We start from the raw sequence: 27,941 nt of genomic DNA on the forward strand, positions 1-27,941 counted from the left end.
GGATTATAGACAACATTGAATATACAAAGAAAATATAGGAGAAGATGTAAAATAAGTAAAATGACACGATTTTTTCTATAACTTCACATATTATATAAAAATATAAAATAGGTAAATTTGGATTTTGATGACACGTGTATTGATCAAGATTCGAAATGTGCGTAATAATTTTTTGTTTTTGTATAGATAAAACAATTTCAACAATATAATTTATTCGATAATTATAGACAGCGTTTATTTTTAGGTTGCAACTTCTCTCTAACCTCAGCCTCCCGGTCCCTGTCTCTCCGCGTGTCTTCACTGAGTCTCCTCTTGGTGGGCGGCGCAGTCGCGCTCTGAGCCGCAGCAATCGTCGCTGCCGTAGACGGACCTCTTTCTGTCTCTAACCCCCTCTTGCGCCCGCATAATCTCTCTCTCTCTCTCTCTCTCTCTCTGAGCGACCCAGCTCCGCCTCTTGTTCTTTTGCAGCTCGACCGCTCCGATTCGCCGCCAGTCTTTGGCCGTCGCCACGCCTATCTCGCAGATTCGACGGCGAAACTAAGGTGAATGTCGTCTTCCCTTTGAAGCTGTCGAATGGCTTGGGTGGTTCTAAGGAGCAGAGTAATTTAGAGACAAGCCATTTTTTTCTAGAATGCTTCTTTGCAGGCGACACCCTCGTATGAATTTGTATACTTTCAGCTGGTATAAGTGGAAAAGAGGAGAAAAAATCTGATTAAGAATTCGTCTGCAGGCTAACTCATGGCATGCTCCTCAGATCGTCGTTTCTTATTTTGCGGCGTCTGCGGGACGCAGCTTGCTTTAAGTTCAGTCAAGTTTGCAAAATGCCCTCTGTGTAATTTTAAGCGGAGCACTAAAGGTTGGGATCTCTATTTACAATCACTCACTGTACTTGATTGATAACTATAGAGATGGTTCTACTCTTGGAGTCTCTCTTTCTTGTTGTTGAAGTTGGCATGAGATTGAATCTTATACTAAGTCTCGAGATTGTCAGTGTGTTTGCTTCTCAGGGTAGGCTGTTGTGTCCCCCCGTTTCTGTGTTCTGCTCTTTTTATAGTGGCAGTGTCCAATGGTGTTCTTTGATACTGCAAAGTTTCGATGCTTTTTGACACAATGCATTGAAAAGAAATAATTTATTTGCCTAGGATATCAGAAATTTTTTGTGTTTCTATCAGCAAATTTCCATTTTGAGCCTTCTGCATAACTTTGGTCATGTCCCCTTGTAAGCTTGAATTGGTTAGAAGTAACTTAGGTCTTGATTTTTGGATGATGAGGATGATGATCCGTTGAGAGGCACCCCGAGAGTTTGATAATTGAGGAGAAAAGAGGGAAAGTCTGGAGAGGAACTCTTTTTATGGCAGTGAAAGGTGTGATCAGCCATTCCGCCTATATACTGGCTTATATGAACTTGGAGATACTATTGTGCTGGCCAAAATCATTCCTCGGTAGGTTTTTCACAGAATTTGTTGCTGCTTACACCCGAGACCACTAGTTTGGGGTGAAAATAGCCATTTCAAGTCAAACTACTAATGTGAAATGAGTATCTTAGCACGGTTGTCTCACTCTCTGACGGTGTCTGCTGTCTCTTTGTTCGGAGTGGCGCGATGGTTCAGTCATTGTGTTTTTTTATTGTTATTTATTGGATATTAGCTGCCGATTAGCTGTTTATTAGACCTTGGCATTTTGCTCTTCAAGTCAATTTCGCCTTTTCTCACTTATGGGCCTTTTTGATGACTTTGCTCTCAGAAATTGCTGGAAGAGAAATTAAGTACAGAGTAACCGCTCAGGTATGCCTTGAACTGGCTGACCAATTGATGCATGTACTCTGTTGGATCTTAGAATGATGAGTTAAGTCCATACATGTTCTACTAGCAACAATTTAAGAGAATATACTTATATTTGATCATTCCACTGCCCAGGAAGTCATCTTTAGAGTGACCATCTAATATAGAAAATGCTAGAGATTTGAATGGCTGTGGTGAATCTTCTGTATTAAAGAATCTGTCAGGCTTAGAAAGGGCATCAACTTGGCAAAAATGTGAAACTCCTATTCGCGATGGAAAAAGTACACAAGGTTTTCTCGGTTCTGGAAGGCTTTCAATTCGCTAGCCACAACCAGAATATGAGGCTATATGTAGTTAGTGAAGCTTGATTTTTCACAACTACCTTCTGTTACTTCAAATAACTGACCTCTGATGTTGAGAATCAAAGGTACTGAGATGAGTGGTTCTGCTGCAACAAAGACGGGTATAGCTCGTTGGCTTCTCTAACATTATCAAATCAAATAGTGCCCACATCATGTAGAATTCGTGACATTGTGTAGAGTTTTGTAGGGATCACTAGGCTTGTGTTTTTGTCCTGTTAAAGAGGGTTCTATCAAAGAAAACCCTTGCCATTATCTTAAACCTTTTCTTGTCAACATGTGGAATCATGGACCTTTCTTTTTAATTTTATTTTTTTGAAGCAGCACCTAGAGTAGTACTTTAGTTGAGAAAGAGCTATTGTCCTTGATTTTCCTTAATCTTTAGATCAAATTTCACACGTTTGACAATGTCAAGTAATCTTCTCATGGTCATCTACCGTATTGCAGGACATAAGGAGGGAGCTAGGCATATCTACCTTCGAAGAGGGGAAGCTGCAATTGGCAACGGTAGTGGCTACATTCTGCTGTATTAGTATATTGGTATGATGTTTCCTTGGTGAACGGAACGTGATCTTCTCTTATGTCGATCTTGCCTCTCAGATAACTCGAAAGTGTGAAAAATGTGGCAACGATGAATTCGAGTATACTCGGAAGCAGGTAATTGACAAGCTTAGTGTGCTGCTATTTTCTTTCGCATTAGTTTTCCCTAACGCGGGTATTTCCCGCCTTACCTTTTCTCGTCGTTCATTCCTTCTTAATATCTGACCTGTTGCAGATGAGATCGGCAGATGAAGGGCAGACCACATTTTTGACATGTACCAAATGCAGGGACACTATTACCGAAAACTAACTGAGCTTCCTAGAGTTTCAGGGAACCAATTTCTCTTGCTGTTATCAAGCGGACTCAGCTCACTCACTGCTCATGAGAAGTCTGATGAAAACAACCCCTGTATTGTGTCTGGAAGAGCCACCATTAGCTTTTTCTTTTGTATGGATATATTCAGTTTAAATAATTATTTTTAGAAAAATATTTGTTCGAATCAGTATATTTTCTGCGTAATAAACAAATGCATCCTTAGAGGAAATCATACGAAATCTTGACAAACCTTCGGGATGATCCACGTTTGTCTCTCAAACTTTGAACCATTACATAAAGCCTCATATTACAATCGCCAACCCGCTGTTTATGTTCTCATCTGCACGCAGTTAACATGTGATTTTTCGAAGGTAAAATTACCATTCTTCTTTGTTTCTTGGCCAATCGTTTGCCACCAAACACATTCCAATAAACTACAAATTAGAAATACATGTAAGGATCCTGGAAAGAAGAATGAATGTTAACAAAAATACTAAGAATGAGGATGAGGAGTAAAGAAAAACTAAGTGAAGGGATGTTGTATATGATAAAGTTTAAATGTAATAGCAACAAGAGTAACGATTATTCGCAAACTCGTTGCATTATTTCGTGGTGTAAACAATATTTCTCTGATTGAAAGATGGCTCAATTTGATTCTCTTTTATTTTCTTCAAGCCTGTTTAAGAACCTCTTTAACTAGTCTTGTTTTTTCGACCCAAAAAAAAAAAAATAGTCTTGTTTTAATATCTCTTTTGGTTGGGAAAATAATGTAGAATTGTGCTGAAAATTACAATAGCGCATAACCATGCCAATGTTATGTTCTTTTTAAACGGCAAACTATGGGAGGATACGTGGAAAATAAGACAAAAAGACATTTCCAAACAAAATCATATGTTTACCATGCATTTGAAAAGATTTTTTTTTATGAGGTCAACCATTTCATTTTTATGACTGGTGTTATCATTGCATTTTCCCCATTTTCCCATATGTGTTTTATGATTTTTATGACTGGTTTGAGGTTTCAAGATATAAAAGATACATTTCGGGTTTCAAAAATTGTAAAATTTATTCCGACAGATAGATTCCAGGTTCTAGATAGGTGGAACCTGGAACTTGAAACTTGTAACAAGTTTTTGTGTTTTTCATGATATATGTCTTCGCGCAATCCTATGATATTTCGGGACGCTCAATAATAAATGTGTAATCTGGAACCACCATCCCGAGCTTTCATTTTTGGCAATATTTATGACTTATACTATGGGTTGTAACACTAAAATAGTGGTCACTAAATGTGATAATTCTCTGCAGTTGTTCAATTAAGAATCGAGTGGAACCTGGATAGACCCGGAACCTGTGACAAGGTAAGTTTGAAGGAATGCAAGATAAGTTTCAAGTTCCAAAAAACAAGGAACCCATTCCGACGGGTAGATGTTAGGTTCCGGGTGGAACCTGTACGGGATCTGAAACTGCTCACCCCTAAGCAAAAAAGTGATTTGACTAAAAGGTTAAAAAAAATTATTTGTGTAGTTTCTTCATGAAACTTCTAATGCTCGAGGGAGCCATATGAGGGGAGGAATCTACGTAAAGAGGCCAAGAGGCTATTGCCTAGAGCATGTCTTTCAATTAAATTTAGGGAAAAATCCAAAAAATGGCACGAAATCCTCTTGTTTTCTCAAATAAGGGCCACAAATGGTCTCTGTTTCAAATAAGGGTCCGAAGTGCCCTCATTTTCTCAAATAAGGGCTTGAAGTGAATATTGTTTCGAATAAGGGCTTGAAGTGACCATAAAATTTCAAAAAAGGGTCTGATTTTAAGGGCATTTTCGTCTTTTTATTTATTTGATTTTTTTTAATTTTTTTATCTGTTTTACACTTTTTTTCCCTTCACTCTCTCTCTCTTTCCTAATGCGACCAGGCCCTCCCCTACTCTTTCTTTTCTTTCTTCTCCGTCTTCGTCTTCTCCTTCTCCTTCCTTCCGTTGCTCACGAGCACCCCTCCATCTATAGATGCCCGCCGACCATCCACCTCAACCCACCTACAGGTGTGCCGCTCGACCGTTGGTCTAAGCCTCTCGCCACCGCCGCCACCGTTCCGAGCCCCTACACCCGAGGCCGAGAGACCCACGAACCCACGAGCTCGGTGAGGTCCGACCCCTATCTCCTTCTCTGCTCACCGCCACCAACCACCGACTCCACCTCGCGCCACCAGCCATCTATTCAATCGCCGACCCGCCTTTCCCTTGCCACCGGATCCGAGCCCGAGAAGCTCGGATCCGCACCCAACCTAGTACCTTGAGCCGTCGCGCCACCAAAGGACCCCGCGGGCGCCCTCTACGAGACTCGACACCACCCTCGGCCTTCGTAGTCGCGACCCACCGCCGCCTTGAGGCCATGCCGTTGCTTAGGTGACCCCCGCCCGGTCCCGGGCGACGACCCGCGGCCCCTAATCCGGGCGGGGGCCGCCAATCCCACACAGATCCGGGAGAGGGCCCGACCCTCGCTTTTGGCTAGTGACGCCGACCTTCGCCACCCTCGCCGACCCCCCATAAGCAATGCGCCGGCGGCCACACGGGCGTGAGGGGCGGCCCTCCCGCCTATGCGGCTTTTTTTTTTTTTTTTTTTTTTTTAAAAAATATAAATAAAAAAGGAAAAAAAGAGAGGAAAATGAACAAAAAAATTAAAATGTGAAATGACAAAAGTGCCCTTCAGGCCAGACCCTTTTTTGAAATACTGCAGCCACTTCGGGCCCTTAATTGAAACAAATCATATCACTTTGGACTCTTATTTGCAACAGAGTTCACTTAGGGCCCTAATTTGAAAAAACAAGAGGACTTCAGGCCCTTTTTTGGATTTTTCCCTTAAATTTATTTTGTAAATGAGAGAGAGAATATTACACAGGATCATTCTTGTAGTTCAAAGGAAAAACAGTCAAAGAATGGAAGTTTGAATTTTTAGTGAGCGGCAAGAATTATGTGAAAATATGGACCGCCCAATTTTGATAGGACCCACATCACCTAATACTTGCCGGCACGCAAGTTAAAATTAGTGAAGAAGGAAACCAACCATAATTATCGTACTAATTTTAATGTTGAAAGAAAATGGATATAAAATATATCTTACCTTTGTGGCCAGATTTATTAAGAAAAAATTACACAAATGATCCTTGGACTTTGGTGCAATGTGAAATATTGTCCCTAAACTTTTAATATGTTCACTATAACCCCTAAATTATATGAAAATATTCAATGTTGTCCTGGATCAAGATCTAGGTTAACGAAGCCTGCCGATAAGACTTCCAATCCATTAAGTTTGAGCAGCGAACAAAAAAAAAATCAATTGCATGCGAATTGTTCGAGTAAGATATTCATCTCAAATCATGATATGATAAACCATGTCATCAAATAATAATGGATATGTTAATGTCTTTTTTCTTCTACTTTGCTAAAGTAGATAGATAAAAAAAGATACAACTCGGCATATAATAATCCATGTCATCAACTAATGCCCGGCTTGTTTCTTGAGCAAACGGAAGGAGGGACAGCATTGAATAGATTAAAAGTCTAGAAATGGCGTGCACATTGAACGAAAATCCGGGGATTATCAGCGTCATTTCTTCATTTACTGAAAAATGTCAGTCTACTAAAAAAGAAACCCTAATTTTGGGTCAACTACACAATTTCTGGTCTAGTGCAGCAGTCGTCTCAACAGATTTGGTAACGACATCTGCCGTCTTCATCAAAGGAAACCTCGAAAAGTCGTCATCTTGTGTTTTTCCCTGGTTGATAATTTGAGGAACCTTCGTGAATATACCCCCACTTAGATTTTTATTTTGCCTTCTTTCCCATTTGTTTATTTGTGGTCGGAAATTGGTCGAAGCTGCTTCTCCAATAGGAATATTCATAATTTCGTTGGTGCCCTCGTTTTCAATGACGGGTCCACAAGGCGGTGCTTCACGTTCTTATACTTTAAACCCCAAATTTGATCAATCGCAGATTATTTATTCTAGGTTGAAGTCGTATCGTCCGCAGCCGTTGTCTATATATTTTTGCGTGTTGTCGTTTTTATGCGTTCTTGTCCACTAGAGCTTTTAGATTTAAGGCAATTTCTGGTAAATAAAGTCACCTGTGTGGTGTGAAAGATCTTAGCCTGTATCCTTCTACGATATGGCGCGGCACCTTCCCAAGAAGTCGTTATCAGAATTATCACGAGAAAACCTACCTTAAATAGGTAAATTTATAATCCCGAACACACAAATCATAACTCGAGCGGGTGACCGTAATCGCAATTGTTTGCACTTTTGCCGGTGTGGCAAATCAAATATGTCGCCTTCCGGATATAACTATTGGTTTTTATTCTTCATATACCGGTGTTTACTTTTGCTAGTGCAACAAATCAAATGTGTTACCTTCCCGATCAGACTATTATTTTTTATTTTTCATAGATTCGTCTCGACTCTATCCATTTTTTGGGACATAGACTGCATATCAATTGCACACATAAAAGTTGTCACATTTTGCATGTTATGGTTGATATCTCAATATCTTGAAGAAGGAAAAAAAAGACAGTTTATAATGTTCTACTTCCATGTAATTTATTTGCCATGTCATCATCGTTGCGTACATTTACATGCACGACACGATCTGGGGTTATTTGGGTTGAAGAGAAAAGTTTGTGATTCCTCAACTCAACTTTGTAGTGGAAGCATAAACATAATAAATTATAGAAAGCGAGGAAAAAGCATTCAGCACTAACGATTTTCATTTACAAATGCGAGATATAAACTATTTATATCCAATTACATAGTTTATGACTTTTGATTTATCGGAATTCAATTCAAATACCAAAAAATTGAGGAAGTGGACAACCTTGTCGTCATAAAAATATAAACATAAGAGCGGGGACGTATTAAACCAAAATATTTGTTGCGTCCTACATATGACACTAAGAACCGGAATCATACGTAAACTCTTGTGACCACATTTCAATTGCCGAGACCGAGAGGCGCCGGCCCCCACCAATCAATTCGTGGGGGAAGATCTCGTCGCGGGACAGTCGTGATTGGCCAACCGCTCGCCACGTGTCCACACATGCGCCTCCACCGTACCTCTCGTAGGACCCTAACAACGCCTCGTGGGACAAAAAAGAAAAATCCAACAATTTAATTGGATTTTTTTTATGTGTTTCGACCACACCTTTGAATTCCCCGCACATGAGGTCATAACGACTAGGTAGTAGGAGTAGGACGACGAAGGCGCAGGTTCCTCCCAAAAAAAGACGAGGGTCCCACCGCCTTTTTGAAAAACTTGTATGGCCAGGATTCACTCCGCCCCCAGCCCTCGCACACCAACTTCGAGGACCCCGAGAGGGCGATGGACGGTCCAGATCCCCCCAACGGCTATTTCCCCGGAAGGGATCTGACGGTCCACATACAAATGGCGGTTGCCGCCCTACAGTGGACCGACCGCAGCGGTTGTCGGTTAATTAGGAGATACGGTGACATTATTCTATAGTACTCGACCCAACATTTTACAAGCAAGATGGCAACAACGATAATAGACGCTTTGAGACACTTGTCGAGTATAATCTTTGCAAAATGACATAATTTTCTAAATGATAAAAATCATTATATTTATTAAAAAATAAGAACTCAGAATAATATAATATTTAAATATTAATTAATGTGGTCTTTAAACAATATGAAAATGTTTGGTATTATTCTTTCGTTACTTCGAGTTTTAGGACGTCTTGTATTAAATAATATACTCAATTCCTATTGGTCCAAAAGGGATGTCCAAGATGGGATGAGATGTAATAGAAAAAAAAAGAGATAGGAATAATTAAGGACGGGAAATGCTTCTTTCACAATACTATCAAGATCGGTACAATTTCAATTATAAATCCACACACTATGATCATAAAGTTTTCATTAATTAGGAAATTGTGCGGTAAAAAATAACTAATAATATTATAAGACTGTTAGGTTAGTAGCTTTTATTAACGACCATGTTACATTGTGCAGTGGTTGGAGATATTTTTGGCCTATAAAAGGATGGGACTGAGCTGAAGAAAGCTAAGTAAAACCAGAAACCCTGTGGAATCAAAAGAAAAGGGTTCGTATGGGTCGATCGTGAATCGAAGCGTATAGTTCATGATCATCCTATATATGTGTGTTCTTCCACTGTATGCTTGATCTCGGTACCGGACAGAGGCCGTCCATACCTTTTGTTATTTTGATTTTCATCTCGTTTTTCTCGTCCCTCCCCCCGCGTAGGTTTCTGTAAGTTTCTCTACCTGCAAATTTTCCCGAGAAAATAATCCGCAGGGATTTTCCTCCAAGAGCTCAGGCTGAACAAACGTCAAACTGCCTTTTTTGTTAACCAGTTTGAAACACTTCGGTCACGTCTTTTTCTTGTTTCCCCCAGATCTCGATCGTAGAACTCTCTCCCTCTGTCCCTCTCTTCTGGGAGTTTGTGAAGGACCCGCCATGGAAGCTGTTGCTGCATCATACGCACCAGATCATCAGCCGGTCTCCCCATGCAAGCAAATCAAGGCGATGCCAAGGAGAAACCACCACCACAACCACCATAGCTTCACCGTCAAACCTTCTCCCACGAGCACCGTCCACGGCGGAGGAGGAGGAGGAGGAGGAGGTCACGCGCTACTCTTCGCTCGTCCACCTCCTCCTTCGCGTTCTCTGTCCTTCTCTTACCCTCCTCCATCATCATCACCACCGCCGATCTCCAACCCTCTCGGCTTCAACAACGTCCCTCCTCATCACCACCGAGGCCAACCACCTTTGCTTCCTTTGCCAAAACCCTACTCTTCCCTCTCTCTCCCGGCCCCTAATTCTAACATAAGGACCAACAAGCCCAAGTCGTCGCCGTCACTCACTCCCAAGAAACCTTCTCCGAAGCAACCGAAAAGACAAGACCTGAACAACAAAAGGAAGGACTCCAAGAACCCAGGAAAATCACCCTCCACCCCGCGTTCGGCAAACTCGTCAGCCGACGACGGCGTCGCGATTATCGGGTCGACATGCTTGATGGGTCCCGACCCGTATAAGCTCCCAAGGGACATCTTTGTGTCCAAGGGTGGTTCGTTGAGGGGCGACGTGGGGTTTCGCTCGCTCGTTCTGGGAGATTTGGAGAAGTTCTCTGGCTCTGTGATGTACGCAATATCGCCTCCTCCCAGCAGCTTGCCGTTGCCCAAGTTCTCCCTGCTGAGGCAGAAGCAGCTCAGCTGCAACGCCGAGGCCGCCGGAGTGGACGCTGGCGCGACCGATGATCTCCGGCGGGTCCTCCGCCTCCCCTGAACGCGTTTCTACATCTTTTCCTCCCGAAGCTAAAGAAAGGGACAAACTCGAGCTAAAAGGGGTCCGCAAGATCGCCCGACCTGAACCGCTTTTGGTATGGTTTTGTTCTGGTGGTATGGTGATGTCGGTGTCTCCGTGTCTGTGTGTGTACGAAGATTTTCCTTTGGGTCTTATGTTTTCTTGTTTATTGTCTTCTCTTCCTTTTCGTTTCTTGCTTCTGAAGATCAGATTTTGTGACCATCACCTGCGTTTTTGAAATGGGGTGCACAAAGAAAGTGATCGACATTATATGAAGTGGCTCCCGTCGCTGTAAGATGCAAGAGCCCCTCTCTCTCTCTTAGATTTTTCATTTTTTTGCTTATGTTCCTCGGGATGCCCTTGCTTCGGTTTCTGTCTTGTTCTTGGACATTTTGTGTGAATGAAAGTAATATATGATCTTCAAGAACTTAGGATGTGCCGCTATATATGTTATGAATATCATTTATGAATTGTAAATTTTACTAAAAAACTAGTACTTGTACTCGAAGAATGTCTCATTTGTTGCACTATACTGTGATCGTAAGCAGTATGCGAGTGTGCGAGCGAGTTTGATCCTTGTGGTTGCTTTTCATGGCCGATGATGCCTTTCAAGCTTAGTTTTTTCAACAAATCTACAATAACATACGTAAATTACGGGACAAAACAAAATCAACCATCGAAAATATTAGGGTACAAAACAAAATTATCCATCGATCAAACGATTCGCGGGTCTACAAGTAATGAATGAGATTGCACTAGATCGAGAGCTAGCTCTCAACATATGTGAACTTTTTCCACACTTCCAGGTTTGCCGTGAAAAAAGAATAGGTCGATCTCGGGTGTAAAAGAAGAGCCGCTAATAAAAAGTGGTTAGAAGATGCAAAGGATTGAGCGTGAAAAGGATTTCTTGCTCGTGTACCTCTTTCTCTTAGCCTCCCTCGAAGCATTCGGACCATAGAGAAAGCTTGTACAAAAGACCAAGACCTCGATCTTTTGGGGAAGGTGTTACATTTACTTGTGTAACTTCGCTTGTGTTGCTTAATATCTTTACATACTTAGCTTGTTTTTTGTCAATTAGCATGCTGTGTGTCATAATGAACCCGATCAATAATAGCTGTCGCCGTTCAATCAAGCAGAGAAGATCATTTGCGTACCATCTGTTGTCTAACAGGGAGGCCGAGGAATTCAATTCTTTTGGGAAAAGATTGGAAATGGACAAGCTTTCTACTTCTAGAAATGTAACGCACACACCATTGATATTTGTGCTATATGACTAATGAATAACCCTCCGGAAGTACTAAGATATGCTAAAGGCAATCTTTCCAAATTAGTTTTCGGTTTTATTTGACATTGTGCATTCGAAGGTCGAAAGTAGGAGTACCTAGCTTATTTTCGGTCTCTAGATACCATATTAGTCTGCCAAGGACGGGCCGGAGCTTAGTTGCATCTTTGGCGTTAAGCTTCCCCGCTGCACCTGGTGAGGTTGCGGTACCGAGGTTACCTAATGGGCGGTCGGTGCTCTATCGACGCCTTAAATGAAACATCCTAGCAACGGCTAAGGTAGATCCCAACCCACTAAACCCTTTTTAACAAAAAGAAACACTTGATATACAATTGAAAAGGTGAGGTTTATCTCGCTTTTTTTAAACTTTTCGAAATTATCCGATGTACTATTTTAGATGTAATTAAGTAATCGTTCCTATTTTTTTCTCTAAGAAAGAGAAGACAAAGAAGGAGGTTTCTGCTAAAACTCTGAAGCAAATTATCTTTTTGCAATTGCGTATGTCCCATACGAGAAGAGGCCTCATCTGAGGTAGTTGAGAAGAGTTATAGCGGCTGGTTTTTTTGTTTTTTTCCTTTTCTATTGCCGGCCTGAAAAAGATACTGATGCATTCCTCCAATGAGCAATTAAACTGAGTTAATCTAAACCTCCCCCGGATGGAGATCTAATCTGCTTATTACATGAACATTATATGTTAGTCGCAGATTAGATCCATTGCGTCACGGAGAGATTTGGGCATCAACCACTAGTTCCAATTTTTTTTTCTTTTTATATTTTGCAGCTCTTTTAAGATCATTGTATAAAGGAAGATGCAAGCTTGACAGTCTGGTAGTACTATCAGTTATTTCTGACTACACGATATCTCGATCAATAAGTGCTTCATGAAAAATACGCGGTGATGATGTGCGGTTCCATAGTTAAGATTGTACCGTCTCGACGTAAACTGTTAGGAAAATATTTTTCTTATATAAATTAGTACAAATTTAGAGGTGATGGAATAATTAAGTAAATACTAATTGCTAATGGGGGGAAACCCTTTGACGAAGAAAAGCCCGTGAAGAAATGAAAACGATTCGTCGCCTCCACCATGACCTGATTGTGTTGCTTTTACTTTAGGGCCAACCTTTAAAGTGACCTCTACTTTTACATCGATATCATGTCATATTTGCTGTGAAAGTATAACATAATGTCCATTCATTACACATGTTTCTGACCAAAGTTTAAAAAAAAAAACAAATTAAATAACAATAATGACTAAAAATTTTGCTTCTCTCTTCTCATTTAAAGAAATTTCGATGATATTTGTCGCATATTTGTGGCAATAAATTCGAGATCTGTCTGTTTTGCAGAAATTTTCGACATGTTTATCGTGTTTGTCTTCGCACGACGATCGAAGGTTGACTTCATGCCGGCTACTCTACTTTCCGTATACGTACCACCAACGGATTGCACAGTATCTCCTATGCGATGTCAAAATGAGAAATTTCAATTCTTGGTGGTGACGTGACTTACGACTAATCACCATTCGCACGTTCGGGCGCCGACCATTTGTTGAAAGGTCCCCGCTTTTAGATATTGCTTCTCCCTAATAGACTAATTACTCTGATCAACCATGTAATTAATTGCTAAGAGAATCCGACACGCAAGCACATGTAATTAAATGCAGGTTTCGTTGCTTTGAACGGGAAAGAAGATCGAGGGACTGTTCTTGTTTAATGGGTCGATTTCGTCACGAGGGGTTTGGCTTGATAATATATCTCTTGGTAGCATCATCATCACATGAAAGACGGAGAGAGAGAGAGAGAAGGCAGACCAAAAGAAGAATCCACTCTTGAAGAAAGGTTATCGCTTCAGTTGCAATGACATAAAGATTAAAGAGGGGCACATGAACATGGCCAATGCAATAAAGAAGTGAATGGTCGGTTCCTCAAAAGATGGTCGATGGTCCACGGTCGGGCACCACTGGTGGCTTTTTAGGGTTTCGCCTTATTTACTTCTTCTTGTTATTATCGATGGGTTTCGTGCCGATCCTGTTGGGATCATCCTCCCTCTTTCAGCGATCGGAGAGACCGGAGAGGTCCGGTCGTGCGTGCGAGAGATCAAGTTGCTCTCTGGCTTCGCCCAGCGTGGGGTTTTTAACAATGATTTGTGCACATTGCCTGTGTGAATTCCGGGGAGGAATGATATCGGATCATGCATAAATCCATCAAATGGATGGGTAGGGTCATAAACGATCCGACCCAAATAGACCCTTTTGGCCCGCTTATGATTTATTTATTGCAATGCAAATCTAATGACTTATATCCAACCTGATTGATACCCAACCCAATTTATAATCCTAAAACACTTTCATGTTTAATATCATCTAAGAAAACTCATACCCAAACTAAGGTGACGGTGCGGATTGAGTGAAGACGAGAAAAAATCAAGAGAATGTCATAGAAGTTCATTGTGTCCAAATAAGTTATAAACTCGTTCTTGACTAATTTGCGACCCTTTTTATGACCTATTTAGCATACACATTATGTTTAAACCTATTTATTGTATAAAACTAACTCATAAAATAACTCAACCCATCATTTATGAGTTAAGAAATTGGTTTATGACCCATTTTAACAGGTCTAATCATGCATATGGTTGTCTCGGCATTGATGATATAATATATTACTAACACGAGATATCCAAACTTCGCTCGATTTTAATCTCCAAGTGTCGATGTACGTAAATACTCCCTTGCTTGCATCGATTAAGTCTCTATGTAGTACACATGATGTAACGGATTCGGATCGACTAACATTGAGATTTCCGTGACATGCGTGATATTATTCAAATCAGGTCGTCCAAATGAAAATGGAAGATCTAATTTGAGCTAAGTTTGGGATTTAAAATTTTTCAAATCCCAAAAAAGTTTCCGCCCACATTTTTCCCTCTCTTTCAACACATGACGTGACTCAAATCGGATCGTCTATTTTCATTTGGACGGCCTGATTTGAGTAATATTACAGAAATCCCAATGTTAAGCGATCTAAATCATGATGTAACAGTTGTGGAATAAAGTTGTATGACTCGACGCAAAATAGAAAATGTCGAACTTATCGAAGTTTGGTGAATTTGAAGCGTTTAAATGTTTCTTTTCCCAGAAAATTCATTATTTTCTCTCCGATAACAACAGTTTACTGTCTTTCTTTCTAAATTCTAAAATGATTGGAGTAAAAATTACTGCATTTCTATTTAGTTTCAGAGTATTTGACTAAAATGTCAATAACGATTGGTAGTTTTCAAAACACTCAATAGGGTTGTCCGTTCAATTGGGCCTAACTGAGGACACGCCCTTCAGCCCATGTCGTGACGGAATTCATCTCGTCTTTCAAGGCCTTTTAGGTCAATGTGGTGTATTATCGGACAATGACCGCGAACGAGCCCAAATTCCTTGTATATGGAAATCAACAACATATTTCGTTGGAAACCTTTTCACTTAAAAACTCAAACTAATGAGATGTGAATCAATTATGATATTTTAATTACTGTTTGCCATATCAATTTTTCGATGTGGAATTTCTCTAACAGAATTGACACTTGTACCCTACCAATACCAAAATATACGTGCTATTGCAACGTCAATTTAAATCGATTATATTCTCCTAATAGTCGACATGAAATGGTGGTGTTATTCAAGACACATGGCGTCGTATTTCGGATGCTTATAGTGAAAACACATCGTAGATGGTCGGCATTTGATCACTGGCATCATCTTTTGGGTTACATCGGTCATCGAGAGAAATGGTTGGGGGGGCCTCCTTTGTCTCTGAAAGCACCATCACTTGGCATTTGAAAGGGACGGCTCTAAAGCCCTGTTGCCCCCAATAAAACTCGTTCCTATCCACCAAATTAGATTTATTTCCGATGGGTCGAGGCTAGACGATAAGTAGAGGTGGCTAAATAGGCCTAAGACCCATATTTTAGTCTATATTTAATAATATGAGTCATATGAGTTGCATTTAATTTTAAAAATAAGTTTAAATGAATCGTAAATGAATTACTTAACAACTTAATTGACGTTAAATGAATTTTAAATATGTCATAAATAGGTTATCTAATCATGTCATAGTAATTTTTATTATTTTTTTAGATTTCTAATGTTTTATAATTATTTTTTTTTCTTTTTTCTTCTAGGAAATCTGGCTGGTAGTCCGTTGCCGCCACTGTCGGACTTCGGTTGCCGGACTTCTCCTCCACAAATGTTGGACGTCGCCGGTGGTCGGCCAATGGAGGAAGATGGAAATCCGGCGATTTCCTAGAAAAAATAAATAAATAATAGAAATTTATAACAAACAAAATTTTTAAATTTCGATTAAATATAAAAGTATTTTACCAATATGTGTAGAGTCGGGTATGAATCGCTATATTTGTCTTGCATTGAAATGGGTCAACATGGTTCGGACCATTGCGACTCGGCCAAACCCCACCCAACCCACTCATTTGATAGGTCCACGGATAAGTAGGGTTATTTCCTATCGCTTCGTTACAAAGGCCCGACACGTTGCTATGAAATGCTCGATACAAACCGTGACTAATTAATGCGCTCGTAGGTCCGCAAGTCGGTCATTGCAAGTCCTACCGCATTATGAAGCGAAGAATTCTCTTCACATGAGGTAGCAAATGCTCGAGGCACAAACTCACCGGCAATTCCCTTAGGACACGGGTTGTCCGTGACAATGCGATCCCTTTATCATTAAACAATCGTCTACCGGTTATTCATCATATACTCATATTCCATAAATATTGGATCGCCAATATCCAATCTTAGCCGTCAATAGCAAAATGCGATATGCGAGTAAGATTACATATTTAGGACCCGTGAAAGCGGGAGTGAGGGGTTTGGACAATCATTTATCCCAAATCAACATATTTTGATAACCTTCATTTGAAATCGAAATTTCAAAGAACTCCAAAACTATTCCTCAAGGATAGCCACAAGTCCAGTTTGCTCGGTGACTACGGTCTACATTGATTGTGAACGGTTGAACAAAACATAAGCCCGCTTCGGAATCAATCAATTGGATTAAGCGGTTTTTTCGATAATTCCGTTTCATTATCTCCTAAAATAGAAAGATTCTGAGGGCGGTTTGGTAGGGATTTTGCTGTTTAATAGCATTGAGAGAGATATTTCCTAGGGGTGAGCATGGTTCCGGGGTAGAACCGATAACCTGGAACCGGAACCCGTAGGATCCGCTCCGGTTCCAGGTTCCAAGGTATGCAGGGTAGGTTCCGGGTTCCAAAAATTGAGGAACCTGTTCCAACGGGTAGGTTCCAGGTTCCACTACCTAGAACCTGGAACCTGGAACCTGGAACCTGGAACTTGGAACCTGGATTCCCAAATAATTTTTTATATTTTTCTTGGTATATATTTTTGCACAATCATACAACATTATATGGCATCCGATGATGAGTGTATAATTTGGAGTCAAACAATTTTTTATGTTTCGGGTTCCAAAAAATGATAAATGTATTCCAATAGATTGGTTGCGGGTTCTAAATGTAATCAGTACAGAGCCTAAAATCACTCACATCTACTTTCTCTTAGATGTTGTAGTGTTCACTCTTATTTTGTTTAATTAAAAATGAAAAAATAAAATAAAATAAAAGAAATTGATAGGTTCTTGGGTACCCTGGAACCGACCCTAGAACCTGTGACGGGGTAGGTTCCAGGTTCCAAGGTGTGACGGGTAGGTTCAGGGTTCCAAAAAATGAGGAACCTGTTTGGACGAGTAGGTTCCAGGGTTCGGGTGGAACCTGTAAGGAACCTGGAACCGCTCACCCCTAATATTTCCATCTCCCTTCTGGACCTAGACAGTTAAGTTTGACTACAAGATGCTCCAATTCTTTTAAGTTTGCGAAAGGTAGCCATCACCATCATGCTTTTGGAAAATGATTCTGGACCACATGATTCCGCATCATCACCTAAATAGGTAAATATATCGTATTATGTGGGCCCACGGGATCGATCTTCCACCAATGGATGTGAGGACAGCGAACGGACTTGATCTCGATGATTAAAGCGCAATGAGCGTTGCTTTTGCCTATCGGGGTAAGGGTGTCGAGGAGAATACCCCCTAAAGCGTCTGCTAAGATTAACCGGAAAATACGAATCTCTTAATTTTCCGAAATTGTTTGATTCGTCTTCACTTTTATTTTGTATTCGCTAGAAAAATAGAATAAAATCTATCCCTTTCGGGGAAAAATTAGGCTACGTATGATAACGTTTACGTTCCTGTAACAACTTTTGGAACAGAAACATTTTTTTCTATTTCTGTTCCCGGCAATAATTTTTAGGAAGAGAAACGTGTTTGGTAATCGCATAAAGTTTTTGTTCCCGAAACAAACAAAAAAAAAAAAAAAGAAAAGCGCTTAGTAACTGCAAAAAATTTGTTCCTAATTTTTTCATTTAATTAAGGAGACTATATATATTAAAATTAAGATATTTTTATCTTTTTAAATTACTAAATAAATCACATTATTTAATTTAATAAATCAAATTAGACCAATATATGTATAAGTAATTTACGCACGATTTATTAAATTACAATATGGACAAGATCAACTATAAAAAAAAAAAATTAAAAGAGAAAACGAATTGGAATTGGACAACGAGAATATCAAATATATTTTCTACAAATAGGAAAAATTACAATTATGAATCACACAAAAATGTTTCCAAGTAGTTAAAAATATGATTGCCTTTAAATGGGGACCTCTAGAAAAATATTAATTGCACTTTGAGTGAAATTAGGGATTAAAATGAAAAATATTTCTGCATTTTGGTCCTTTTAGTCCAATTGTGCAATTTTTCTAAACATGAGGACTGAAATGAGATGCAGAGCATCAAAGTCTCATGTCATGACTCTAAAAGGAAAAAATTTTGGCTAAAATGATTTAAAATGAAAATTTTTAGTCAATTTAGGATTATGTTCAATGAAGAGGCATGTGGTCCCAAACTGAATTTTTAAAAATTTGAGAGGCCAAAATGAAAAGGGAATTAAAATAAAAATATGGACTATTTTTGCGCATTTTTCTGACCACGAATACTATTTTTCCTTATTTTCGGATATTTTTATAATTAAAATAAATCCGAAAAATGTCAAAATTTACGAAAAATATTTTTTATTCAAAATTGGTTCTTAAGGCTAGGCCAAAGCTTCCAAGGTTAATTTTGTAATTTTATGAATTTTTTTGGTATTTTTAATTAGTTTTTTAAAATAAAATGATAAAAAAATCATGTGTCAACATAGTGTAAGAACAAAATAGAAGAGAGTGTGTTAAAAAATAAAATTATTCCCAATTGTTTCTTAAAAGTATTCCAAATGTGTTTCTAAAAAGCATTCCGAAAACACGGAAGCAAGTTTTTTTTTTTTTTCTTGTCTCCGTTCTAAAAGTGTTTTTGTTCCTAAAGTGTTCCTAGAGTATTTTGGAAATAGAAATACTTTTTCGGGAGATTACCATACGCAACCTTAGTAGTTTGATGCACCAATTCATTGATCAAAGGGTTGCGAAAGCGCTCAAATTTTTTCATGCCAGAGGAAACTCTCCTTGCGAAATGGAAACCGAACCGACATGGTAGTGAATTTGCGTTCACACTTCGCGATAGCAGCAGCTCGCGTGACTTAAAAAAGAGTCAGGCTACGGATACAGAAGTTAATCTGCAGAAGTACGCAATATCCGAACGATAGTAATGATGTCGGCAATGGGGCGCTGTCTTAAAACGACAAAAGAAAGAAGCCGCGACGGTTGGGGGGGACAGAGCCAAAATGGAAAGTCCAGATTTTCCAGACAAAAATTTCATTATCCGAATAAACAAAACAAATTAAATCCTTTATAATAAAGAAAAATGAAAAAAAAATTGAAATTGACTTTTTATGCGATCCTCCCCACTCCTTCTCCAACATTATCGTTGCCCGGTGTCATTATTGTTCGCAACAGTAGCAGTAACAGAAGAAGAAGCGCTCTCTCTCTCTCTCTCTCTCTCTCTCTCTGGGGCCGTTAAAATTCTCATGAATGCTTTTGACGAATCAGAGCCCTCGTTCTTAGCACTACCCACCACAAATGAAGAACGTTACCGACACTCGGACTTCACACGTTGGCCTCCAGCTTCACACGCCTGCGACACCCTCTCTCTCTCTCTCTCTCTCTTCGGCCACGAGATTAAATGCCCTCCTTTACTGCGCTCCTTCCGGATAGGAAAATGAAATGGCGATGTTGTTTGGCGTGATCGATCACCATCTTGACCCATCAACCGACCCATGAGTTGCCTCTGTGAATTGCGAGAGAATTGGGAGAGGCTCCTTCAGTTTTTTTCCCCCCTCTGATCTTTCTGGGTGATTGCTGAAGGCACGGAGAGAGTGGGTGTGCGTGTGTGAGCTTGAGGTTTCCAGGTGGGTGTTGCGAAGATGGGGATCGTGAGTACGATTCTTGGTTTTTGTGGGTTTGGAGTGGGAACTTCCATCGGGCTCGTGGTCGGCTACTACATGTTCATCTACTTTCAGCCTAGCGATGTCAAGGTCTGTGTTTCCGTTTTTGTCCTTCCTCCCCTGTCATTTGCGTTTTGCCTTTTGGCCGCTTGTTTCTCTGGAATTGCTGCTTGTAATAGCTGAGTTTGTTCGTTTACTGGTGTTTTTTCAAATTGTTGACACATAAAAAATCGTTAAGAAGATTTGACCTTTTTCTGGTCATCGAGAGAGTGCTGCTTTCTGTATTCTTCATTTTTGTTAATGGGATAGGATTATTCTGTTTTCAGATGTCGAATTGGGTAATATTGGGCTGCAGTCACTCTTAGTTTTAGCTCAGATCATGTGTAAGTTAGTATCAAAGCTAGTTTAATCTTCGTTTAGCATATATTTGCTTTTGGCCAACCATGAAAAAATTGTGAAAGATAATTGAATACAAGGAAAAACTGTCATCACTGGTCTAAAAAAAATAATGGGCAACGTCTCATCTGCATGACACTAACTATAGTCTTATTCTCTCTGATCATTTGATCTCTTCAGGACCCCGTGGTGCGTCCTTTAGTCGAGCAAGATACGAAATCCTTGCAGCGTCTGCTCCCAGAGATACCATTGTGGGTGAAAAATCCGGATTATGACCGTGTATGTTCTTTTCAATGCATCCTCAAGCTTCAAGTTTATTGCTGTTGCTTATGAAAAATTCTGATTATGTCGCTCCCTGCTGCTATTACGGCCATGATTACGGTTTCAAATGCTGTTATTCAACCTTTCAGTAGCTCTTAGATGACAGCTTTCTTGTTATATGTTATTTAACAGGTTGACTGGCTCAACAAATTTCTCCTCGCCATGTGGCCTTATCTAGATAAGGTATTCTCACTTGACAAAAGTTACTTTTACTGTTTTAACTAGTAATTCTTTGTCGTGGTTATACTGCTTTAGATTGTTATTCTACATCTGAGTAAGCATGTGTGCTCATAGGCCATATGCAAGACTGTGAAGACCATAGCAAAGCCTATTATTGCCGAGCAAATACCAAAATACAAGATTGATTCTGTCGAGTTTGAGGAGTTTACATTGGGTTCTTTGCCACCTACTTTCCACGGTTAGCTCTCTCTCTCTCTCTCTCTGCGTGGTGTATCGGCCAGTGTGAATTTGTGCACTTCTTGCTTCATGTTTTTGCTGCACAAAATGCTGTTCATAGGCAGCGGCATAATCTGAAAGACTGATTGGTCTGTCAGTGGTTGTTTCTGGGCTTTCATTAGCAAAAGAAATAAACTGAAATTGGAATCTGTGTACTGTTCATACTTGGTTGGTTGCTGATATGTTAATGTTGAAAAGTATTATGTTTGACTAGTGAATGACTTTGTTATATTAAGACCCATGTGCTCTGGACTTCATTGGAAGACAAAGCGATACTGACACTAGATTCCTTGTGGATAGGTGGCTTTAGAATTGTTGACTCAATCCACCTTGAGGATGATAGAGTTTTCAATCATCTTCAATTTGTTCTCCTGAGAGATACAACACTATGCATGTTAGCAATTATCTTTAATTCGTGGACTTGGACTGTGCATTGCTTGGATAATCGAGCAAGTAATTAGAACTAAAGCTCATGATGGCCCAATGACAGAATGTTCGGGAGAAGCTGCTTCACTCAGTCCAGTTTCATGTTGACAGCTTCTTTATTTACCTAGCATTAAAAATAACTTTTAGTGTATTATGTGAAAAGTCGTTGCTTTCCCTACATGGTGAAGTATGGACTGAATGATAACATTTTCCTGTTTAGCTGTCATTCATCTTCTCAAATGACGTGTCTTTATCTTGCTTTGTGTTCTCCAGGAATGAAAGTCTATCTTACTGATGAGAAGGAGTTAATAATGGAGCTGTCGATGAAGTGGGCAGGGAATCCTAACATCATTGTTGCTGCTAAGGCATTTGGGTTGAGGGCAACTGTTCAGGTAACGATGAATAGCTAGTTTATTCCATCCCTATCCCTCGCCCTTCTTCCGTTTCTTTTTCTGTCTCTCCCTCTCTCAATTTCTATGCATTTTAGGTGGTCGATTTGCAAGTGTTTGCTTCTCCGCGCATCACTCTGAAGCCTCTGGTTCCAACCTTTCCTTGTTTTGCCAAGATATTCGTGTCTTTAATGGAGAAGGTGCGTTGAATAATTTCCAGTGTAGACTTCTTTATGTTTACAGGAGCTGCATCTACAAGGTTTTTTTTATATAATAAGATAACCCCAATCCTGTTTGCTGTCTAGTTATTCTGTGTTTCTTTGTGCAGCCACATGTAGATTTTGGCCTTAAGCTTCTTGGAGCAGATGCTATGTCCATTCCAGGCCTCTATAGGTTTGTCCAGGTAATGCTCTTACCTTTCTCGTAAGGTTGATTTGAACAGATTTCCCATTGCCCAACTTCACCAATCGTGGGCAATAGCCCTGTAAACTGCTGATGTAAAATAGGTTGGGAAAATACTACCAACTATTACATTGCAATAAAACTTCTTAGTATTATATTCATGCTTGTGTTCAGGAACTTATCAAGGATCAAGTTGCAAATATGTACCTCTGGCCTAAGTACCTAGAAGTACCTATTATGGATCCTTCTAAGTAAGTTTTCCTCTTTACAAACTGTTCCTTCCTGCAACTATGCTGCCACAAGTTGATGAATATTAAGGTTCTAATTCTATCACTGGTTCAACTACATGAATTTTTGCTTACTCTTCCAGAGCTGCAAGGAAACCGGTTGGGATTCTTAATGTAAAGGTCCTGAGGGGAATGAAGCTTAAAAAGAAGGACCTTCTGGGGAAGTCAGACCCTTATGTGAAGCTAAAGCTTACTGAAGACAAGTTATCCATGAAGAAGACAACAGTGAAACATAGCAATCTAAATCCTGAATGGAATGAGGAGTTCAGTTTGGTGGTCAAGGACCCAGAATCTCAAGCCTTAGAGCTTATTGTCTATGACTGGGAGCAGGTAATTTCTCCTCATTGGTACTTTAGTTATCTAGTTGGTTCAAATTTTCCTACACAATTTAGCCTGCTAGTCTATTGCTTTTTTTTTTTTTCCTTGGTTCCCTGCTGGACGTCGCTTTATTTTCCTTTTGGCTGAGTCAAGTACTTCCTGGGATGATGTCAGAAATATCAAGCAGTTTGATATCTGACGGTCATTTTCTAGAAAGGCCATGGGTTGAAATGTTTATTGCGTACACTGAATGGGATCCTTAAGCTGCCTCTTTCGTTTGTGTAGGTTGGTAAACACGACAAGATGGGAATGAATGTTGTTCCACTGAAGGAGCTTACACCTGAGGAACCCAAAGTTTTGACTCTTAATCTGTTGAAGAACATGGATCCCAATGATGTCCAGAACGAGAAGTCGCGTGGGGACCTTGTTGTTGAAGTGGTGTACAAGCCTTTCAAGGAGGATGAGATACCCAATGATCTTGAAGATTCAAATGCCGTAGACAAGGCTCCTGAAGGAACACCTGCTGGCGGCGGTTTGCTTGTAGTTATCGTACACGAGGCTCAAGATGTCGAAGGAAAGCATCACACAAATCCTTATGTCCGCCTACTTTTCAGAGGGGAGGAAAGAAAGACTAAGGTATGAAACAGTAATGAGGCATGAGACTGTTCCATCTCAGAATGGAATACGGTAATGATTCGCGTTGCATCATGGTTGTGTCAATTCAGTCATTTATATTTTATTATGACATTAAAACGGTACAACACTTTTCTGTTTGAAAGTGGATAGAGTGGTTGTAATGTCGGTTTCACTTTGATGTCCTTAACCTCATGCTGACAGAGTTGCTCAGTTTTTTTTCACTCAAAAGGCAAGAGCTGTCAGTATAGGAATATTCTACCATCACTTGATCAGGCCCATACCTGCATGTTTTCCTGTTTTGCTGGCTAGCTCCAGTAAATGTTTACTCTTATTTATCTTTGGAACTTAAGATTCGAGAAACATTTCAGGATCAACTTGGTTCTAGCATTTGATTATTGCTGTTTGCATTTTCTGTAGCATGTAAAGAAGAACAGAGATCCAAGATGGGAAGAAGAGTTCCAGTTTATGCTTGAGGAACCACCTGCCAATGACAGACTCCATGTGGAAGTCATTAGTACCTCCTCGAGGATGGGCTTGTTGCATCCAAAGGTATAATCCTACTTTCGCCGCTCGACTTGGAAATAGTAGGCTCTTGGAATTTTGGATCCCCATCAGTGTCCACCGCGTAAACTTCGTTGGTTTTTCCTCTCCTCCTATCTGCAGATTGCTTTCTCTTTTCAATTCTGAGGTCCAATTTAGGTCATTTTACATGGTAACATCGAAGATATTTTCCTGTTTCTCCCAAGTAGGCCATGGATTCTGCGCAACATATCATGGAGAACTTATCCAAACCAATTTCTGACACTTCGTTTAATTTTGCTTAATTAATCAGGAAGCGCTTGGCTATGCGGATATCTACTTATCTGATGTTGTCAGCAACAAGAGGATCAATGGGAAGTACAATCTTATCGACTCAAAGAATGGGCAAATCCAAATTGAGTTGCAGTGGAGAACTGCAACTTAGGGCATTGCTTGGGTTGGTAGTGTTTGGAGGTGTGCCTCCCGGGCATTTTTAACTCTCTTTAATCAATCTGTGTGAATGAAGATTTGTATAAATCTGTCTGCTGAAGATTTTTACTGTCAATGTTATTGCTGTTTGCGATGATAAGCTCAAGCTAGATTAACGTCCATGATCAGCATCAGCGATCACTGAGCGAGCCCTTTAGTTGCGGTACGAACTACCACCCCGTGGCACTTGGATTTTTCATTTTTCAGCTTAGGGACGTCTCCACGATATACTGATTTTCGCCTCACAGCTTCTGTGAAGTTTCAGTCTGAGATCTATGTTGTTATATTGTTTGTATTTTGAGTTGCATCTGATTATGTTAAGGCCATGGCATTGAATTATGGTATGAGGCCTCACTTGAAGTTTTGTTGAAGCCCATGCTGGTGGAATTGCTTCATTGGAGACTCCTCGTCCTGATAGAATAGCATGTTTTCTTTTGCCATTCGTTAGTGTAATCTTTGATTCTCGAGCCATATGTGTGTGTGAGATGATAAAGGGCCTAACAGGGAATAACTTTAAAATGTCTTTCTTTATCCATTGGAATCACTTTTGAAAAGTCAAAAAGCATATTTTTGGCTTTTCTGGAAAACTCATAAAGGTAATTTATGAAGAGTAATTTATTTTACTATCCCGTTGCCGACATATCAAATTTGGAATCCAGCTATTCCCTTGCGGGTTTACATTTCATTTTTTTTTTTTTAAGTTTTCTATATGTTTATAGACTAATTAATATTTTTTGGGAAAATATGCTCCTTTTGAAAATTAGCAATTAATGTTACATAAAGCCAAAACAAACAATAAAAAGAATTTTTTATTATACAGATTATTTAGACTTACAAGGGCTATACTTGATTTGTTTTTCAAATTAAGCGGATGCCATGTTCAGATGGTTAGAAAACAACTAAAAAGTAGAGAAGCTACTTACATATCTGATTTACAAACGTATTAATTAATTCGTTGTATGATTTACCTCGTTAGATTAAAAGAAACTTCGAGTAGTATTAATAAGCATTTTTTTTAATAAGCAGTTTAAATAGTACTATTTTGTGTATCCCTATAAAATTTGAAATTTAAACAAAGTCATATGCAATGTACCGTTCCGTTTGTGATTGTTAGAGATCAACATGTTCGATTGAAGGCACGATAACCAATTTCTTTAATTGCTTCCCTATGAAATTGTAATGGTTTCATGCAAATCGAATCTCACTCGCTAGCCTAATATGCAAAGATGTAGTTATCGATTCTCTCGAAGGGCCACAATTATCGCCGATTAGATGTTATTTGATGAGGTGGATTATCACATGCTGAGTCGAACTTTTAAAAATGATAAGTCAACATATCCATATACGAAAATAAAATAAAAACATAGGGCATTAACACGTCCTTCATTATTTAATTATGTGGATTATTATGTATTGATTTGAGATGAATATCTTACTTAGACAATTCACACATGACATCTTTTTGTTGTCTACCGTTCAATCTTTTAACCTAATCGAACGTTATGACGGCATATTTTGTTGACTTGCATTAAAAAAGGACAATATTAAATATGTTATTTAGTGTAGGGATTAGATTGAATACGTAATAATAATTCATTAATCATATTGAATAAATTAAAAATTTAGAGACGATACGAGATTGTGTCATTTTTCTCTTTTAATAATCTCTCAAATCCCCGACATGAGAGGATTTTTCATGTTCTTTTTTTCACCCAATTAGCCAAAAGAGAAGGAAAAAAAAAAAAAAAAGGCCAAAAAAACAGAGTTCATTTTCCAGTTTCCATGGTGTGATGATTAGGGCCTCTCAACGAAGTCGCTGGCAGATGGGACATCTTGCCGAATCTACACTCTATTTTGACTGACTGTGATTGAAGATGAATACCGACTGGGGAATTGAAAATTTTTATTCTTTACCTCATCATTTATGATCATTGCTTGTTTGATCCCAGTTCCTGTATGGAAAATCGTGTGCTCTCTGTCTCTCTCTCTTCTATCTGCACCTGCAATTTCAATTTTTTTTGGGTAAATCAATTCGTAATATTCGTATTTTTCTTGCCAAAAATCTGAAATTTCAATTTTCTAAGTAGATTTATAAAAGTACGGGTACAAAATTCGATAAGAATGATTGTTCATGTTACTCAACATTAAAGGAAAATTTCATTAATCGTATCTTTAGCGAGCTCGAGGTTGCTGTTAATTTATAAGAGTAAAAGTCAACTCTTACCGTTATGAAGGCGCTTTTTTACGAGCTTGGTAAGGGACTATAGTTATAAAGTCAGCCTAAATTAATTGGGCTCGAGTTAGATTACTTGCGACATGGAATTGTTACATGTTTTCTAACCAACGGGGACAACCCAATTCAAGAGTTCAATTAGAACTCCCCAATCGATCACCCCTAAATAGAACTAACTAAATGATGCCTAATGGCCATATATTTCGAGACTTTAGTAGGTACTTTGATAAAGACAATAGCTTTATGGAAAAATTCTAATTTTCATGCTTTTTTTTTTCCAATCAAGTCGCTGCATTTTCATTTATTAAAAGAAAAAGATATTTCCACACCTTCTCGAAACATGGCTATAGTTGTACAGTTACAATTTATGGGGTTTTAACGGCATTCTTGTAAAAACATCATGGAATATTGCTTTTGTAAATTTTGCTTATTAGGCTCCGTTTGTTTTACAAAAAATAAGTAATTTTAAAAATATTTTCCTAAAAATGTTTACTTTATTTATCGATTGAAATAATTAGTCAATACAAAATATTTTTTTTATCAATAATAGTTTATATTTAAACATATTCGTGAACGGTGAAACTATATTTCGTTCATTCATTTCCAAAAGCGATAAAACCTATTGTTTTTAGGAAATTATTTTTCAAATTCTTTATTTGCTGCGAAACATACGGGACCTTAATGTTACATTGAAATGGCAAGGAATAATAAAGTATGAAAAGAACAATGGCAATGCATAAAAGAAAAGAGTAATTGCAGAGCACCAACTTTGTGTACAGAGAGAAAGGAAGGAATAACAACCATGGGCAAGCACCGAGAGAATAACAAGAGTACTTACAGCTGTGTGTTTACCATGTTAGAATTATCGGTTTAAAGGTATTTAGGTCGGTTTCATGAAAATGATGTGTACCGAGCCAAAAAGGGTGTAAAAGTAGCGTCATCTTTTGTCTAATCAAGTCCTTCTACTTAGACGGCTTTTATACTCAAATCCTCTCAAC

At 39.1% G+C, this 27,941-nt stretch overlaps 3 protein-coding genes and 1 long non-coding RNA gene across 4 annotated transcripts; 3 read left to right on the plus strand and 1 right to left on the minus strand.

Annotated features, from left to right (window-relative positions):
- The first annotated feature begins 256 nt into the window (after nucleotides 1-256).
- LOC115749003 (DNA-directed RNA polymerase I subunit RPA12) lies at nucleotides 257-3,168 on the plus strand. The gene is made up of 6 exons (XM_030685688.2): nucleotides 257-542; nucleotides 731-856; nucleotides 1,744-1,784; nucleotides 2,588-2,647; nucleotides 2,741-2,797; nucleotides 2,916-3,168. Exons 2-6 carry the CDS (start codon nucleotides 739-741, stop codon nucleotides 2,988-2,990), a joined length of 351 nt encoding a protein of 116 aa, XP_030541548.1. The 5' UTR covers nucleotides 257-542; nucleotides 731-738; the 3' UTR covers nucleotides 2,991-3,168.
- LOC125313825 lies at nucleotides 1,571-22,422 on the minus strand. The gene is made up of 3 exons (XR_007197488.1): nucleotides 22,287-22,422; nucleotides 11,334-11,338; nucleotides 1,571-1,582 (listed from the first exon to the last, which is right to left on the minus strand). It is a non-coding gene; the product is annotated as an uncharacterized LOC125313825 (long non-coding RNA).
- Nucleotides 9,073-10,619, plus strand: LOC115749001 (WAS/WASL-interacting protein family member 1). Its single transcript, XM_030685687.2, has one exon. It carries the CDS (start codon nucleotides 9,479-9,481, stop codon nucleotides 10,304-10,306), a length of 828 nt encoding a protein of 275 aa, XP_030541547.1. The 5' UTR covers nucleotides 9,073-9,478; the 3' UTR covers nucleotides 10,307-10,619.
- On the plus strand, nucleotides 19,914-24,838 carry LOC115748969 (synaptotagmin-2). Its single transcript, XM_030685634.2, has 12 exons — nucleotides 19,914-20,161; nucleotides 20,648-20,746; nucleotides 20,921-20,971; nucleotides 21,083-21,206; nucleotides 21,944-22,062; nucleotides 22,158-22,259; nucleotides 22,388-22,462; nucleotides 22,636-22,712; nucleotides 22,832-23,078; nucleotides 23,352-23,702; nucleotides 24,120-24,251; nucleotides 24,535-24,838. The coding sequence occupies exons 1-12, from the start codon at nucleotides 20,051-20,053 to the stop codon at nucleotides 24,664-24,666; spliced, it is 1,620 nt and encodes a 539-aa protein (XP_030541494.1). The 5' UTR covers nucleotides 19,914-20,050; the 3' UTR covers nucleotides 24,667-24,838.
- Nucleotides 24,839-27,941: the final 3,103 nt, after the last annotated feature.

This window comes from Rhodamnia argentea, chromosome 2, assembly GCF_020921035.1.
Source record: "Rhodamnia argentea isolate NSW1041297 chromosome 2, ASM2092103v1, whole genome shotgun sequence".
NCBI lineage: Eukaryota > Viridiplantae > Streptophyta > Magnoliopsida > Myrtales > Myrtaceae > Rhodamnia > Rhodamnia argentea.

Excerpts from the sequence above, each read along its gene's own strand:
- LOC115749001 (XM_030685687.2), top strand. The coding sequence starts at position 9,479 with ATGGAAGCTGTTGCTGCATCATACGCACCAGATCATCAGCCGGTCTCC.
- LOC115748969 (XM_030685634.2), top strand. The coding sequence starts at position 20,051 with ATGGGGATCGTGAGTACGATTCTTGGTTTTTGTGGGTTTGGAGTGGGA. Across the intron at positions 22,260-22,387 it reads TCGTGTCTTTAATGGAGAAG|CCACATGTAGATTTTGGCCT; the intron begins GTGCGTTGAATA and ends TTCTTTGTGCAG. Across the intron at positions 23,703-24,119 it reads GGGAGGAAAGAAAGACTAAG|CATGTAAAGAAGAACAGAGA; the intron begins GTATGAAACAGT and ends CATTTTCTGTAG.
- LOC115749003 (XM_030685688.2), top strand. The coding sequence starts at position 739 with ATGGCATGCTCCTCAGATCGTCGTTTCTTATTTTGCGGCGTCTGCGGG. Across the intron at positions 1,785-2,587 it reads AGTACAGAGTAACCGCTCAG|GACATAAGGAGGGAGCTAGG; the intron begins GTATGCCTTGAA and ends ACCGTATTGCAG. Across the intron at positions 2,798-2,915 it reads TCGAGTATACTCGGAAGCAG|ATGAGATCGGCAGATGAAGG; the intron begins GTAATTGACAAG and ends GACCTGTTGCAG.